Here is an 18,674-nt window from a genome sequence, read left to right as displayed (position 1 = left end):
ATATTCATGATGTAACATGATGTAACTCGTTCATTCTGAGTGTCGCGTAGGATTTTGTACTTCTGATACGATTTGCGATTATATGCTCGTCTAATTTACTCCAAACTTTGAAAAATCGGCTAGAAAAAACAGCTGAACGTATCAATATGAAACGTTCACAGATGTTTAGGGAATACACTAGGCTAAAAATTTGCCTGGAAACATTAGAACTTACTGCGATATTTGCAGAATTAAAGTGGATTTGGTAAAGCACTATAAAAATCCTGTTTTTGGCACTTTTTTTAAATCAATGCAAAAAAACTTTCTTTCGTCAAAGTAACAAATTATCCTTGTTCAGAATTTATTGGAGTTTTCAAAACTGCCTTTCGATTTGCGGTGCGATGGTTGTTTATTGAATTAATCATCATCAAAGATGAAGGGGTAATTTTTCATTCAAACCGAAATATCTCTCTGTGGGAAGGTCCTACAGGAACGTTCTTGGGACCAAATCAAGTCGGTTAATAGTTAATTGGACTTGCTATTGAGTTGGTTAGCAAAAAATTGTGTTAGTCCAGAATATCCTTGAAAAAAACAAAGAAGAACCGATTTTTCATTTCTTCCCGAGATTGTTGCCCACTACACCTACACACACCAAGATAAAAAATATTTACGTAAAATATTCTAATAGCTGAAAGTTGTAGCTTTCAAATGATGCGCATCCCATCGATATGAGTTGATTTTTCATGGAGTTACAGCATGTAAAAATCACTTAAAATTTCCTATCTCGCATTCTGTTCTTATAATTTTTTTGTCGAGTGTATTTATATCTGATCTTTCGGTACCAATTTCTGATCTCTATTATTGCTTATATATTGGGACTGATTCTGATGCGCGAATGAGAAGTGACAGCTCGGAAAAATTGCCTCACTCAATTCCCGAAGGCGACTGTGGAGAGATTTTTACCTTGAATGAACTTTCATAAACACTCACTCAATTCTCGTGTGCGATTGCAGTGGAAAAACATACCATTTTGTGACTTTTGAAGTCGTATCCTCATTTGTTATCGACTAGTACCAGCAATGGTAACCAAAAATAGGATTAGGCATTACCAAAGGAATGTAACGATCTCTAATAATTCGCCGTTCCAAATGGGCAATTGCTACTACAGATTCAAAGATGGATTCATCATCTACTTTGTGAAAATTTTCGGAAAAAATAGGCAATTTCGAATGCAATCCAGTTAAACTGTGAATTTTGAAATAATTTATATTTATTATTAACATGTAGTCAGTTCAAGTATTTAGTATGCTAGTACTAATGACAAGAATATACATCTTCTGCAGCCGTTATAACGCGGTACAACATTAAATTGAAAGTTTACAATAGTTGACCCTAACTGATACGAGAAACTCAATTCAGCATATTGTTTCCTTTCTCCAAAAACACAAATCAGACTTTCAAAAATTACGAAAAGCTACTTAAGTAGTTAAAAACCGTATATGTTTAATCAACTTCTTCCATGTGTGAGGCATCCTCGGTGTCATCCACTAGTGGAGGAGCATCTTCATCAGTAGTTGCGGATGGAGTATATCTGTGCTCATAGCTTCGTCCTTATCCATTTCAAGACCCAGCTTGACCATAAGGTAGATGCGAGATGCGTGCTCACCGGGCTCATCCAGTGAGAATCCAAACGATAACAGCGCAGTTTCGAACAGTGGAATTACAAGATCCTTGACAGGTCTATCATTTTTATCGGCTCATTGTCTGTGAACAAAATTTAGCTTTTAAATTTATTTAAATGCGATAATAAATATATCTTACCTTGATGACTTTTATGTGAGGAGACTATAAAATTAATGTTCACTGTAATGTTATAAAGAATAGTCAACCTTCCGATAAACTTTTAGCAATAATTACGCTAAAATCAGCACCGGACACTAAGTCAAAAAACGAATGCGGAATCAAAACAATTGAAATAACATACACTCATATTAATGCAAAGGGACTATGCAAAAACAGATTTGAAAATATATTTTTATTTGTTTTCTTATCCCAGTGATATTATTTTTCATCAATTATAATAAGAGGAAAACATTTATAAAGATGAACGAAATTATTTCCTGTACATATTTGTAACAAGGAATGAACATTTTTAAAATAAAAGAAATATATATTCATGAAACACATTGAATACATAGAGCCTTTGCAAAAAAACACAAGCTTTGCCATATATTTCAATGAACACTGCACCATTTGTAATTCATTGAGTATTTTACTCCAAAATGAACCTCTCACGTCAGGGCAATCGCCTTTCTTGGTTTTTTAAAATAAAAAATAGAAGAACTTCCATGTGGACAACAGGGCCAATGAAAATGGTCATCTCTAATTTCAAAAAGTTACCTCATAAAAAATGTTCACCACCTCGAAAAAACACTCTATGCCAAATATTAGCTCAATCGGACTTAAGGGAGAGTGGCGCAAAGCGGTCAAAGTTTGAATTCTTTGAAAATCGAAAAATCACCCAAGTTTGGGGGGGGGTTTCGAAAAAAAATGTATGCCAAATGTCTTAAAATTGCATGAAACGTCGAGATCTAGTGTCATCACGAAAAAAAAATTTTTGTCAAAAATCGACACTCTGGGACTTGCGGAATACGAAACGAAACGTATGGCTTTGGGTATCAATTAAAATAGTTATCTCGATTTTTCATTCGGAACTTGCTGCGAAATGTTGATTCGCATGATAATATATTCTGTGCAAAATATTAGCTCATTCGAACTTTATTTATTAACGTCAGAGACGTAAAAATTTGAGTTTTTTTGAGAAACGAAAAATCACCGAAAATCGTGGTTTTCAAAAAAATGTTTAATGCCAAATGTCTTAAAATTGCATTAGTCGTCGGGATTCACTTTTATCTCGAAAAAAAATCTATGAAAAAAAAAATTTTTTCGGCGCTTGGTCGTTTTTTCGTCTGAAAAGTCGATTTTTAACAAAAAAAAAATGATTGAGATAAGTGTAAATCTCGATGTGTCCTGCAATTTTAAGACATTTGGCATCAACATTTTTTTGAAAACCCCGATTTCCAGTGTTTTTTTGGTTTTTAAAAAACTCAAATTTGAACTGTAACAAATGAAGTTCGAATGAGCTAATATTTTGCATAGGGTATATTATCGAGCAAATGAACATTTCGCAATAAGTTGCAAATGAAAAATCTATACCATACCAGTCCATAAGCCATACGTTTCATTTCGTATTCCGCAACTCCCAGAGTGTCGATTTTTGACATTTTTGTCATCTATTGTATGTTTTGTGAAAAATCCTCAGCTTTCAAGAAAAAATATAGCGCCCTCTAGTCCAAAGCCATGAAAACAATAAAATACGACTACAATCAGTAATTAGGAAAAAAAATCATTTTTTTTTGCTAGATCAATATTTTTTTATGCTAGCTTATTAGATATATCGATCATCTAAATAGGTACAGTAGTTCAAAAGCTATATTTTTTTTGAAAAAAGGCATTTTTGGAAAAAAAGTGAAAAAATTTCAAGCCTTAAAATCGCGTTGTTCTTTTACCCTATGTTTGTTTCGTTAAATATTCCGAATGCGCCTGCATTTATACAATGCGTATAGATGTAAATCGATTACAGTTTTCATTTGGCACCTAATCTGAATTCGTTAATTACTCATTTGTATCCTTTTTTTTATATCGCAAATAAAAGTTTATACAAGGTGTATGACACGAATATTTCAAGTTACGAATGAATACGTTCAATGAATTTCTATAGTTATGTTTGAGGGACTAAAAGTCTAGCAATTTTAAAAAAATCAACAAAATTTTTTACATATTTCTGAAGTTTAGACATTGTAAGGTACATTTTACAAAGAACATACACGTACACGATATCCCAAGTTCTACTGAACCGATTTATTGCAAATTTGATGTGAAAAAACGTTATACGCTCATACGATAGCGGCATCTTTACTGATTCAGAATCTTTTCCATTTTTTTTTGTTCAGATAACCGGAAGGACTGGAGTCATGTCCGCCAGGTAGAGGCGAATGAACCGCAAAGTTTAAAGCCTCTTAAAAACAAAGAACCAACCAATCGTGTCCGCCATGGCACTTGGCATGGCTTTTCTTAAGTCCACTCACTTCACCAATATTTTCACCGTTTAGTTCTTGTTGTATTGCTAAAAGATAAATGAACGAATAATGAAATAATGAATGGTAAAAATATTCGTCGTTTTGTTTGTTTAGAACACGAACAAAATTTCGAAAATCGAAAACTAGAATACTCTAGTCGTTGACAAGGCGTTTGTGTACCTAGGAAATGAGAATGTTTACAATAGGGACGTTTCACACCAACAATAATAAGACAAACATCCGGTTCCAAACTATTATTGTTTTATTTTTTTATACTCCTAAGTATAAATATATTTTTATAACTATTGAGAAATAGTCTACTAAAGTCCGCTAGATCTAATTTCATCAGATTTTTAAACATTTTCCTCATCGACCTTGTCTAGAAAAGAAATGCTCCTCTACAATGAAATTATTTCCATAAAAAAAATGTTACACGATCTTTTAACAACTAGCATGTGCTATTGAAAGGTTGACATTTGCCATTTACACAATGCAGCACTATAAGCACTGAATCTTCCTAATGGCAGGTACTATCATTCAAGAAAAATATTGTTTTAAAAACAGCAGAACAAGTCCACTGCCATCTCACTTCAAATCTAGAAGTGTCCTAATAGTTTCTCCTATTGTTATTAAATCGATTACCGCCGGAATTATTGGAGCCATAGCGGTTTCCGCCTCCATTATTAAAATTGTTGTTGAATCTCTGTCCTCCTCCTCCGCCGCCGCCGCCACCACCGCCACCTTGATATCTTTGCTGATGTTGGCCACCACCTTGATTGTTGTGATTATGATTACCCATATTTCTTCCACGCTGTTGGTTCTGATTGTATCCTCCCCGATTGTGATAGTCGCCACTGTTCTGCCTCGCGTTGTTCGAAGAATTGTAATCGTAGCGAAACTGATTGGCAAACGGATTGGGCAAGACACCACCGGTGGTGTTGGCATTCCGTGAAATTTCCCCCAGCACTTGCTGTTGGTAATGATTGATACGACTACTCAGTTGCTCGAAAACGCTCATCCCGCCACGGTTCGGAGGCGCCGCAGCATTCGTATTGGCGTGCTCGCCACTGTTGTGATTGGCATTGGACGAATAAGAATCATTATTGCTCTGGTAGCTATTGTTTCCACCTAAAAAGTTGAATTAAATATTGGAAGATATCTAGACTGGCTACAAGAATTGTATATATGCTAACCTCTGTTGAAATTGTTATTTCCTCTGAATCCACCGCGACCTCCATAGTGATTCACCATTCGGTGTCCAGCATTACCCAGGCGACCACGATCCGTTCTTGGGCCAAAGCCAATTACTGGACCCTCGTTTGCTCCCAAAACCTTCGGTTGATCGCGTGCTCCTTCCAGTTTCCGCGCTGGATAGATAAAGTCATCCGCATATTTCGGATCGAGAAATTTTATCGTCAACACTTGGTTCTCGCTTACCGGATAAAGCCCAGGAATTGGCGAAGGTAAAACACCATCAAGCGGCACGCTTTCCTTGGTAGGAATTATCAATCCACGCATACACCCTGCCAAGATGGGTACTTCACGTTCATAGTCCACCTTATCGTTGTAGAGGCCTTTCACCATTCTGTATGCGTCTGTTCCTGCAGATATGTACAATCGAGCGAGGCCGTTTTCATTGCGTAGCCCTGGAAATAATGATCTGATTAGAAGTTGATGCTATATAGACGAATTTCATGCCAGTCCGTCTTAGGAGTTGGCAGCACCATCTCAGATAACAGTGAAACGTTGTAGGTGTAAAGACACGGGTCATTTAAGTAACTTTGCATACTTGAAAAATACAAAAAAGAATAAAACCAAGGTCCAAAAAATTTTTCTAATTTTTTTACAAAAATCTGTGGCCCAAAAAACGATGATACCTACAAAATTCTCGTCAAGAGATGAAATGTAGAAAATTGATTAAATTTTCAAAAAAAACACAAAACAAATTTTTAGAAAATTTCGCTGTGAAAAAATATATTAAAAATTAAAACTAATTTTTTTCAAGAACATGTTTTTTACAATTCGCAAAAACCATTATATGAATAGAGAGTTTACAAGAAGTCGTTCATACATCGGAAGGTAAACACTGTTACAGGGAAAAAGTTTTTCTGACAACTTTTTCATATTTTCTTTGAAAAAATTACAACTAATCCTAAATTTGTTAAAAGTCAAGATAGCGATATAGTGAATTTGAGAAAGTTTTAGATCTTATTGAAATATGAACTTTTGTCGAAGACGTCAACTTTCTATCTTTTATAAGGTCTGGAATATAAGGCATTCTTGTATGAAGACTCCTGAAAAAAATAATATTCATTCGTAACATTTTTGTGTGTAAATTCTCGGGTTTGACATGTTCTTGATATATTTCTAAATAGAAAAAAGTTTTCAAAACATGTAAATCGCGATGATTTATACATAAAAATGTTACAAATTAAACATTAATAGTAATTTTTCAAAAAAACACGAAAAAGTTGTTTGGCAGAAAAACTTTTTCCCTGTAAAGGGGAAACCATCCGCTGTATGGATGACTTGTTGGAAATTAGTATCGTTGATATTTATATCTGTTTTTTCAGAATTTTATAAACACATGTTTTCGAGAAAAATGACTTTTAATTTTCAAAATATTTTTTTTTAAAATTTTATTGATATTTTCAATGAAAGCCTAAATAAATTCCTACAGTTTATTCTTCAACCAACATTTTGTTACGGGTTTTTGAAAAAAAACTCAAAATTTCAAAAAAAAATCTTACAAAAATTTATCAAACCTACAAAACTTTAGTCAAAGAATGAAATGTAGGGAATTATTTATGCTTTCATAAAAAACATCAAACAATTTTTTTGAAAAAAAAAATGGAAAATTAAAATTCATTTTTCTCGAAGACAGGTTTCTTTAAATTCTGATGATTAGAGATGGGCCGTATAAATAATAAATCATCAGAATTTAAAGGGCCTTTTATAGGGAAAAAGTTTTTTGAATTTTTATGTTTGCTTTGAAAAATTACTATTATTGTTTAATTCGTAGCATTTCTATGTATTATCGCGATTTACTTGCTCTGCTAACTTTTTCTATTTAGAAACACGTCAAAAACATGTCAAACGTGAGAATTACACCAAAAAAAAATTTTTTCGGGATTACACCAGATCTCGGCGTTTTTATGCACTTTTAAGTCATTTGACATAAAAAAAAATAATTAAAAAATTTTTTTCGGGATTACACCAGATCTCGGCGTTTTTATGCACTTTTAAGTCATTTGGCATAAAAAAAAATAATTTTCCAAATTTCCCTTACTCCCCCCTTGGAAGATTTTCGAGGATCAAAAAATCAAAACTTTGAGCGCTTTGAGGCACCCCTAAATTATGTCCGATTGAGCTGAAACTTTGCAGAGGTCATTTTTAGGGACAATAAACAACATGTAATATTATTGACATCAAGCCATAAATAGTAGGGTGGCCACTCAATTTAAATTTTTGAATTCCCGCATTTTTCCCGACTCTCAGAAATGAAAATTTAATAATATTATGTCGTTAGTTAAAAATTGAGTTTTGAAACCGGAATTGTGAAAATGCGTTTACTTTATTGCTGCCAAGTTCCGCATGTGACAAAAATTTGAACGGTGTGTTTTTCAGCAACATATTTTGAGTTGGATGTAGGGATGGACGGGATTGTTTCTGGAATATATGCACCTGGTGTGACGGACCTAGCTTAGATAACAGGGCTAAAAATAAATTAAAATAATCAAATATCAAATTTGTAGCGCAACGCACATCTGAAAAACAAAATAATGTCAGCAAGAGGAAACCACATGTTTCATTTCCTTCTCTTCAATTGTTCTATACAGCTTCCAAGACAAGCGCGCCAGAGATAGCGCAAGGAATAGAAGTAAATATTTATTGCCGGTAATTAGCTAGACGTTTCCCACTTTAACCTTTATCGTTGGAAGCATGTTTTGAAAAGACCCAAGGCGAGAACGCTGTATGGGCCACTCGAGAAGTGATAAAAATTGTTTTGTTTAGGTCTCGCCCTTTATCGCGCATGGAATGAACGCGAAGTGCAGAGAAGGAATAGGACAAAGAAAAAAAAATTTAAGATCCCCCGCTTGGGACTAAGTGAAGAATAAGAACAGGATATATAAATAGGGATCAGCAAATAGTTAGGTCGTAAAACCTTCACCAAATTGAGTTCCTTTAGCGTTAGCGAAGGATGGAAACCATGGGATGAATTCGGTTTCGGGTATCGGCTTTTCTCTCCCTTTAATTTCAAGCTAGAGTATGAATTCGTGTATTTTTAAGACAAACCAAAAGGTCCATGATAACAAGGAAATAAACAGTTCAATCTCGGAAGCAAGCCAGGACGTATTTATTTCTCAACATCAAGTTAACCATCAGGATCATGTCAGCCGAACCCAACCAGCCGAGTCCAATATTTGCAACGCCAGAATTCCTAACAGGGAAGGAGCTCGAAAAAACTAGTAAGAATAACAGAGCAAATCCCAAACCGAAAAGCAGACTTACATCACTCGGACGGACCGTTCTGGAGCCGTCGGATCCTGAAGGGTTAGTGGCTGCCCTAATCGGGATTTGCTGAAGGCTTAGCCTATAAGAGAGCCCTTAACGCAAGATTCGAAATGTAACAAAAATCCAGGGAAATAAGTTCCTTGGTTAACACCTGATACCTGAAGCGCTTTACCCTTTATAAGGCCGTCGCAACTATATTGCCACCAACAGTAAATATTTTATTCGCTGCACTTGGAATATTATTTCAATATTTTACTTTACTAAAAGCTTTTAAAGGTATCTGGCATTTCGTGTTATTTCGCGCTGGGCAAGCGTAAAGGAGATAGTTCGGTAGAAGGCTTGGGAAAGTAATAAACTATCATACGCACCTATCCGGAAGAAATACAAGTGCCGTTCCAATACCGCAGAACAAAGCAGGGTAAAAAAAATGGAAAAAATGAATCAAAAGAATCCAGCAAAATCAAGGAGATCCATGGCTCGGGAAATGGCGAAAAACCTTGGCGAATAGTCGTATGCGCTACGTAGAGATCAATCCATGAGCGCTGTGACAAACGACGATTGGAAAAAGCTAAAAAGTCGGTTGAAGCATCCTCATCATGCTAAATCTGTAATTTTTTTCTCTGATGAAAAATACTTCAATCAGGATCAAAAGGTGAATCGATGGAATGACAGGTGACTTGCACCAGATATTAGTCAGGTTCCTATCGTCATGTCAACGAAGTTTCCGACCCATGTGATGGTTCTAGGCGTAGTCTCCAACGAGGGGGATGTAATGCCCCCGTATTCATTTGATCAAGGACTAAAGGTAACAGTCGATGTTGTATATTTGAAGGTTCTGCAAGGTGTTGTTGTTCCGTGGATGAAGAAGGTACAAAAAAAAACCCTGAAATGAAAATCAACTTTCAACAATTTTTGATCATTTTAATTTTCTCGTCCATCAAAACTGCATCTGTCTGGGAGTCAGCCAGCATAATCATTTTTTTAGCCTCAAGCTCCTTCGCTTCAAATTTCGAAACAAATTTCGGTGAGAACAAGACGTCCTTCATCTTGGTACACCAAAAAAGAGAGTTGTTACATCTCGTGCGACGTTCTTACGCGCTTGAACACAACCAGTAACATTTTAGAGCGCAAAAAAAAACACTGGGCAATAAAATCCCGACTTCATGAAACAATTTCAGACTTTTTCCCGATAGATTTTGATTCCCAACTTTTTCCCGCCTTTCCCGAATGGGTGGCCACCCTGAAGTAGGGAAGGTGGGGGTAAAACGAACATGTTAAGAAAAACTTCAATTATATCTTTGGAAACTGATGTTTCACAAAAACTTTGATGCAGTAACTTACAATGCAATATACTGTTTCTTTACCTAATTGGCCAAATATTTTACAAAAACGTGTTTTTCAATATTTTTTACTGAAATTAGAACAGACCGAAAAGTACAACATTTTTTTCGATGCGTGGGGGTGGGGGTAATATGGGCAGGTTTGTAATATATGAAGCGTCAAGGTATATCGATCGCGAGAGGAATAATTTTATTCAACTAAAGTCTGAACTCATCACGAATATCCGTTGAATGATGAAAAAATCGAATAAATCCTCCAAGAAGTTATATCGTGCTTTTCAGCAGTAAAAACGGACAGACCCTCAACTATGTTGCTTTTGGTTCCAATCAGCTTCTAAAAAGTCCACATTTGGCGATTTGATTTCCATTCATAGACGCAGGGCATTCCTTATGAATGGATTAAACAGACTTTTCGTAGTCCATCTCACTGGCAACTGTCCGTTTTACCCCACCAGTACAATTATTTCAATAATTTAAATTTTACACTCAAAAATGAATTTACTTTTCCGTACATACCTAATATCGCTTCTCTGTTAACTCACAAACCGAACTTTAATAGCCAGCGAATTGAATTTTGATATTAAACCACTCAAAATGCTTAATATCGAAACAGCTAAAATTACACCCACACGCGGAATTATGTATGATGTTCGGTTTTTGTTTCCCTTTTCCACTTTTGATCAGTATTTATTGCCAGAGGGTGGTTTAAATATGATTGAATAACGCGTAGAAAGCTGAAATTCTGGAATTCGAAATGTAACTATACAAATAAATTACCTGTTCATACTACCCCCACTGTCTTTATTTTGAAAAATCTGTAAATCTGTATGAAAACCAAAAAAAATCTGTGATCTGTATCTACAGTTTCTTGGTTTCAAAAAGTATGAAAAATCTGTATAAATACAGATTATTCAATAGATATGATAACCGAATGCGAATATGAAACTGAACGATGTGTTAATGAGAGATTATTTATATTTTCCAATACAGTAATCATTCGATAAGTGAACCTGGTTCAATTGGACTGCTTTTTAACACTCTAAGGACCGGGAAGAAATCTGTAAGACATAAGGCTGGGACCGCACGTTTTAGCTTGTGTGAAGTTGCTTGCTTTGCTTGCAAATTTTTAAGGGGCTTTAAACTTTGCAGTTCATTCGTCTCTATGTATGAAGATAGCGGATGAAAGTTCAGCGGTTAAAAGTTTTTATTGCGTGCAAGTGCAAGTTCAACGTCTTGCTGGATTTAATGAATAATGAATTATTTCGGTTGAAATAAATTGATTGTTTATCAAGTAACAACCTTCAAAGTCATACTCATTAGATAGAGAATTGAATCATTCATCTTTCCCATAATTCATTTCTTTTCTTGATCATGACAGAGAAAAGTTATAAACTGAAACGTGAGCATGGGTCAATATAGGAAAATATACAGAATTTTGAAAATCAAAAAATGTTGTTCGAATAGAGTTATCGAAGTCGATAGAGAAATATTTTACCTATCTTCAGCCACAATTTTATTAATCCGAAAAGGGTCTGACGAAAGTTATAGGCCAAGTTAAATGAGAGAAATTATTTATTTTAAAGAAAATTGAAAAAAGTTATTTGAAAGGACCGAAAACACATTCTCGAGATAGTACTTATTCGATAAAGAATATTTTTATCTATCTTTAGCTAAATTTCCATTGGTCGGAAGAGGGCCTAAGAAAAGTTATAACCCAAAACCTATACAACAACTTCAGCCACAATTTTATTAATCCGAAAAGGGTCTGACGAAAGTTATATATTATTTTAAAGAAAATTGAAAATAGTTATTTGAAAGGACCGAAAACACATTCTCGAGATAGTACTTATCCGATAAAGAATATTTTTATTTATCTTTAGCCAAATTTACATTGGTCCGAAAAGGGTCTGACGAAAGTTATAGGCCAAGTTAAATGAGAGAAATTAATTATTTTAAAGAAAATTGAAAAAAGTTATTTGAAAGGACCGAAAACACATAAGAGTTATTTGAAAGGACCGAAAAGGGTAAGAGAAAAGTTATTGGCCAAAACGTTCACGAGTTGTACGGGGGAAAGGGTCTGGCTGGGTATGGAAGTAAAAAGTAAAATGAAAGTAAAAATTTCTATTGTATAGAAATTTTTACTATTTTTCGAATCCCTATGTAATTCACCGGGGGAATTTTTCGTCAAAGAAAATTTTTCCGGCTTGCACTGTAGTCACGCGTATTCTAGAGCTTGCCACTCCAGAGTACATTTAAGGCGTGTTATTCGGCATAGAAATCTCAAACAAGTATTACTAATAAAAATGACGCAAGTAATGCTACGTTGAGAAGGCAAAAGTTCCACTGGAACGTTAGAGCCATCCAAGAAGAAGAAGATGTAATTCACCATAGGATCTATGGTGAAAAACGTACCTTTCAATTTTTAGCACCAAATTTGCAATAGCTTCGAGATAAAAATTGAAAAAAAAATACTGAAAGCGCATACTATGATATATCGAGAAATATAATAAAAAATTAATTCCTAAAATATTAAAATACATTAAAAAAATCTTGAAATATTGAATTTTTTTTGAGGATATAGAGATTTAGTACTACTTTTATAGATATGTGTGATTTTTTTCTGATAATAATAAGATAATTCTCCTATATGGTTTTCTATAAGAGCTATAGTGAAAAAATGAGTTTTTCGTTTTTTCCCATTCTCAATAGGATTGGGAATGAAAATTTGAGAAAATACTCAAACTACATCTACTATGGTGTACCGCGACAATTTATATCATAATTCTATCCCCCGTGTAAAAAAATCCTGGGTGCATAGAATTTATGAGAGTTTTCAAAACTGTTTTTCGATGGTTATTTAATGAACTATTTATTATCAAATACGAATTCGAAATTTTTCGTTCATACAATAATATCTCAGTACTCAGGACAACAACGTTATAGAAATCAAATGAAAGAGAGTTGATAACGTTAATTGGATTAGCTATTTTTGAATAAACAGAAAGAAATCGATTTCTCATTTTTTCCCAATATTTTTGTCCACTACATCTACATACATCGAAAAACTAATTTCTCTGTAAAATATTCCATGTAAATCCATGTAAGTTATGCTTCAAAGAGATTTATATCCCATCTTCATGCGTTGATATTTCACGATTTTAAAGCAGTTCAAAAATCGCCCAAAAAATTCGACTTCGCACTCTGTTCCTTAATTTTTTTTCGAATGTGAAAAAGTTCTATTTCCATTTTCGATAAATTTATTAATTTCCCTCCTACAACTTGTAAACATTTTGGCCCATACCTTTTCTCAGAATCTTTTCCGGCCAACGCAAATTTAGCTGAAGATGGTTAGAAGTATTATCTATCCAATGAGTATCATCTCAAAAATGTGTTTTGGGACCTTTCAAATAACTTTTTTGAATTTTCTTTAAATTAATTAATTTTCCCCATACATGTTGTATAGGTTTTGGGCTATAACTTTTCTTAGACCCTTTTCCGACCAATGGAAATTTAGCTAAAGATAGATAAAAGTATTCTATATCGAATAAGTACTATCTCGAGAATGTGTTTTGGGTCCTTTCAAATCATTTTTTTCTAATTTTCTTTAGCATAATTAATTTCTTCCATACAACTTGGCTTATAACTTTTCTCATACCCTTTTTCGATTAAGAAAATTGTGGCTGGATGGTAGGTAAAATATGTCTCTATCAAATAACTTCGATAACTCTATTCGAACAACTTTTTTCAATATTCAAAATTCTATATATTTTCCTATATTGACCCATGCTCACGTTTCAGTCTATAACTTTTCTCTGTCACGATCAAGAAAAAAAATGAATTATGGGAAAGATGAATGATTCAATTCTCTATCTAATGAGTATGATTTTGACGGTTGTTACTTGATTAACAATCAATTTATTACAATTGAAATAATTCATTGTTCATTAAATCCAGCAAGACGTTGAACAGAAACTTGCACGCAACAACAACTTTTATCTGCTAATTTCACACAAGTCCGTAAAGAAGGAACGCGAAAACGAGAAATCTCGTGAGCGGTCCGCAAAGTGTTAACAGGGCAACTGGGCCTTAGCCCAGTTATAAAGTAAAATTGCGTAAACAATTAACACCATTTTCAATTTAAAGATTTGCTGTGAGGGGCATTCGAATGTGATTTGAGATATTATAAAAATTCATATTATTTTCGCATGACAAAAACATTGATTAACTTACAGAAAAATAATTTCCCCAAATTATATATCATACCTATTGTCGCACTCAATGCAAAACTTCCAAAACAATCTATTGTCTATCCAATTTCACGACCAATTGGATCGAACAATTAATTGAAGTTCCCCACGATTTTATTTGACGTTTTACCTACCGGTCCAGTTAAAAAGCGAATGTCGATAACTAGGCTTCGTTTCCGGTTCAATTACCAAATGTTCACTGTATCCGGTATCCGGCTGGATAACAAATATCCGTTGCATCTCTAGTAATTAGTGCTTATGAGGGAAATTAGGGTCGCATCTGCACCGAAATCCTAAGTGGTTTTTAGGTGACCTGTTTTTTTACCCGGATTTTCCAATTAACGCATGTTTTACGCCGTTTTTTCGAGGTACGTATACCTCGCGTAAAAAAAACTGGGTGTATTATAGTTTTATAATTATAATCTCTATATATATGAAAATGTTCTGTTCATTTGTGTACGCGTCAAAAACTCGAAAAGTGCGGAACTGATTGAGCTCAAAGTTGGACAGAATATACAATCCACTTTAAGGAGTGTTGTTACGGCATAAAAAATTGGGAAATTGTAAGAAAAATGATTTTATATATGACCAGAGTGCGTTTCTGAAATTGAGCTTCTAATGAAAATCGACTATTCAGTAATGAATGTGTTCTATGTGAAGGAAACATCTTTTTTCCACGTGTTTGGCAAAATCATGAAAACTGAAATTGTGTTTCGAAGTGATTTAAAATTTATCGATTCCCCTCATCTATCTTTATATATATAAAAGTTTTCTGTTCGTTTGTGTGCGCGTTAAAAACTTGAAAAGTACGGAACCGACTGAACTCAAACTATGATAAAATATACAAAACAACCAAATACATCTAGGATTGTTGTTACAACATGAAAAAAAGAAAAATTCAACTCAACCATGCAACCACAATGTGCCACAGCAAAGCGTGGCAGGGTACAGCTAGTTTTTCATAAATAATCAAGAACAATTGTTTGACCTTTTTTCTAATTCTTTTTAGAATATTTCGTATGGAAAGTTGCTTAAAAGACCAATGTGTTTACAACGTGTATAACACGTTTCACAACCTTTCACTGCTATCTAAGATGATCCTGCCAAGGGCCAGTCGAGTTGGCATGAAATGCGTCTAAATTCGTCTATAACTAAAACACGTTGCTCAAAACCCGAATCATACTTACTCTCTGCATGCGTGAGCGCCGGCACCCTCGGGTCGGTTGCCTTGAACAGCCTCTGCTCGTCGACAAACGGCAGCAAAGCCACACCTTGCCAGGCGAACTTTTTCCCGTTCAAATCGATGTGAAAATCCACCGGATAAAAATCGATAATCGGTGATTTTGGATCTACCATAAGCTCCGCGAACACGACCGGAACGTGATTCCTACTAGCCGCGGGGAAAACTCCCATAAGCTGTTGCAACGGTTTGAATGGAGTTCCACGCTCAAAGCGTGTATTGACGTTAGATAACGCTTTAAAATCGGAAGCAAAAGGCGCATAATGATAGGGAAAATACCACTCCCAGCTTGCACATCCTTGATAGTAATATTTAAGTACCCAGCATAGCCCACGCACGTATTCCCAGGCTACGATCTGACGGAATTCGATATTTTGCGGCAGAACATCAAATTTCGATTCATAGTAACGATCCTTGAAGCCATTTTCCCACAGCCGAACTTCATCCGGAGTTTCCGGTTCTTCCTCTTCATGGTTTATAGGATCTTCAGCCTTTCGCTTCTGACCACGACGATTCTGATTATCGTTGGCTTGATTACTAGCCTGTGAATTGGATTGCGAATGATTCGCACCTGCCATGCGGAAGTTTGTCGCCTCCTGGCGTGGATTGACAATAGCCTGTGGAGTCACCCCTCTTCCGAGGGGCGTCGGTGCAAACTGAGAATTGTTAATCCGTTCAAAATTGGGCCGCTGTTCCCTTTCTTTCTGCAGCTTCATTCGCTTGTTACGTTCCTTGAATCGGTCTTCGGTGACCTTGCGCTGTCTAAAAATTTCATCTTCTGCGTAACCAAGATCAGTCATGATCACCTCGACACTCTCCAAAGTAACACTTCCAGAATCTGTTAAATAGCCCTTCGTCTTGTAGACGCACTTCTTGTACAATGTGACCAGCCGATCGATAGCGTTTTCCCGAATCTCTAAGCTAGGTAAATGCGGTAGGAAGTCATTACCAACAAAAAAGCACATGAACACCCAGTCGTCAATTACGCGCTCAAAATCATACTCAAACGGAAGATTTGGCATATCAAGTTCCTTCTGCAAATATTCCTTCAACACATTCAGTCTGACGAAAATATACTGGGTTTCTTTCCCCGGGAGGGGAGGTGTGCTATCAACGTCACGTGCCGACTGCAAGCCCGTGCAGTCCTTCATTTCGTGACCCATCTGTTGACAAATATCGCAAGGTCGTTCCTTATTCGGCAGAAACTCTTCCCTTATAATGGTAAAGTGGGTTTCGTGTGTGGCTAAACCCAGCATAATCAAATCGGCATCAGCACCGCACAGAACATGATGCGTATTGGGGTCGTGGTCCGGCTGTGCCCTCTGTTTCCTTATATAATCCATAATTTTATGTTCTCCTTCTCCAGGAACATTAGCGTCCGACAGAATGACTTTCAGCCCCTTCCAGCCGGGATTGCTGTTCATCCGTTCGTGAATATAGTATTGCAGACATTTACTTAGTCGATCCATAAATGGTGTTCCAGGCGTGATACAGTTAGAATCGAAATGCTCGCCTTTCTCTTTCTCTGGAGGCAGTATACATCCCTTGGCAGCTAGTTCCTCCCTGATTCGTTTCACTTCCGCCGTTTTTTCCGCTGCTTCTTTAGACGCTCGGAATCGACGGGATCGCTGCTGGTTCATTTTTGCTCTGGGAGCAACTCCGTCGATTGCCATATAGAGCACTTTTCTTGGCCGGACTATATTCATCAGTCGATCAATGCACTCGAAAATAGCTACCATCATTTCGTCCTCATTTTTTGGAGCAGGTTTGTCTTCCGGATGCGTACACGGATGAATTATACCATTCATATCGAGGTAAAGATTATCAAATTCAACTTTGTTGGGGTTTGGCTTCGTCATATCGTCGTAAAGGTCTTCTCCATCTGCATCACTGCCCTGTAAAGGATACGAATGTAAACATTAACAACCAATGGATAAAAAAGTTTATTTTGTGATAAGACAACGAGCAAAAACATCCCCCTTTTTTCTTTATGAAATTATTTAGAACTCAAAGTAAACCAAACATTTCCAATGGCTGATCCATTTCATACCTTTTGCTCCACGCATTCCACAATGACGGACGGATATTTCCGTGATAACCAGCGAAAGAATGCTGGTACTCCCATATTGTCACTATTATCACTGAACTTAAATTGTTATCCAACTCTAACTATACTATTTGCAACTATAGTACGATTTTTTCAGACGAAATGTTGGTATTTTCAAAAAATTGGAAATTTTCGCGCACCAAAACCCAATGCTGTCACACACGCCTTGATAGTTCGTGGCGTTGATATGGTAGAAGATGAAGCAAGGTTGCCAAAATGAAGGAAACAACGCACAACACTTTCAACGATGAATTGCTACAATCGCGTTAGTAAATTACACAGTTTTAGGATAGTAAAAAAAAATCGGTGTCAATTTTTTTTCCGCTCCACAATTTGTTATTCTTGAAAAATATATAAACGGCTCCACTCATGTGTGATTTGTTCAAATCATTAAATACCAAGAAACAAGTACTCAGCCGGTGTTCTTCAGGATAGATAAATATCCCAATACTGAACATATAGATTACCAGCCTCTCGTTTTATTAGCTATGCTTGGGTATTTTTAAAACAGGTAACATTTTTGTACAGATTGGTAGATAAATAAATTATAGACCCACGTTAATTAGCTACCCACTTTTATCACACATACAAAAATGAATCTTTAACCCTTGTAAGAATGTGTGAGGAATAAACAGAGAGGAATTGACTGCAATTCCTTGAATGGTTTGTATACGCTTTTTTATCATTTACGCTATTTATAATTTTTCAACCGATTTATGCAAGTAGACACGCATAACTATAATTTTTAAAATGATTAAAGTTTTACAATTGCAATAATTTAGGCTATGTCCTCATTGTAGCAGGGCGTGGTTTGTGCGGGGCGTGTGACGCTTACGATAATTCGTGTGTGTTCATACCGATGTGTTCATACCTAGGTAGTGCGGACTGAATCAAAACGGCTGTCAAAAAAGATCCAATTGAAATGTCAAAAGAGATCCAACGATCAGGAGTGTTATTTTTCTTATGATAATCAACACTATAAAAGAGGTATTGTTGTCAAGGGCAAAAATAAGTAAAATTATAAAATGAACAAACTACATTTTTCCGTCAATTGTTTAATTAACCATTGCATCTCTAAAAGACCATCTCAGCCTTTCACTGAGCAAC

The 18,674-nt window shown here is 35.6% G+C and overlaps 1 protein-coding gene across 1 annotated transcript; it reads right to left on the bottom strand.

The window, feature by feature from the left end:
- Positions 1 to 4,362: 4,362 nt before the first annotated feature.
- On the bottom strand, positions 4,363 to 17,745 carry LOC129762414 (5'-3' exoribonuclease 2 homolog). Its single transcript, XM_055760648.1, has 4 exons — positions 17,511 to 17,745; positions 15,408 to 17,355; positions 5,312 to 5,764; positions 4,363 to 5,246 (listed from the first exon to the last, which is right to left on the bottom strand). The coding sequence occupies exons 1-4, from the start codon at positions 17,583 to 17,585 to the stop codon at positions 4,726 to 4,728; spliced, it is 2,997 nt and encodes a 998-aa protein (XP_055616623.1). The 5' UTR covers positions 17,586 to 17,745; the 3' UTR covers positions 4,363 to 4,725.
- Between the last annotated feature and the right edge of the window lie 929 nt (positions 17,746 to 18,674).

This window comes from Toxorhynchites rutilus, chromosome 1 (assembly GCF_029784135.1).
Source record: "Toxorhynchites rutilus septentrionalis strain SRP chromosome 1, ASM2978413v1, whole genome shotgun sequence".
Taxonomy (NCBI): domain Eukaryota; kingdom Metazoa; phylum Arthropoda; class Insecta; order Diptera; family Culicidae; genus Toxorhynchites; species Toxorhynchites rutilus.
Note: the sequence above shows the minus strand (reverse complement) of the source record. Positions and strands in the feature narration are given on the sequence as shown.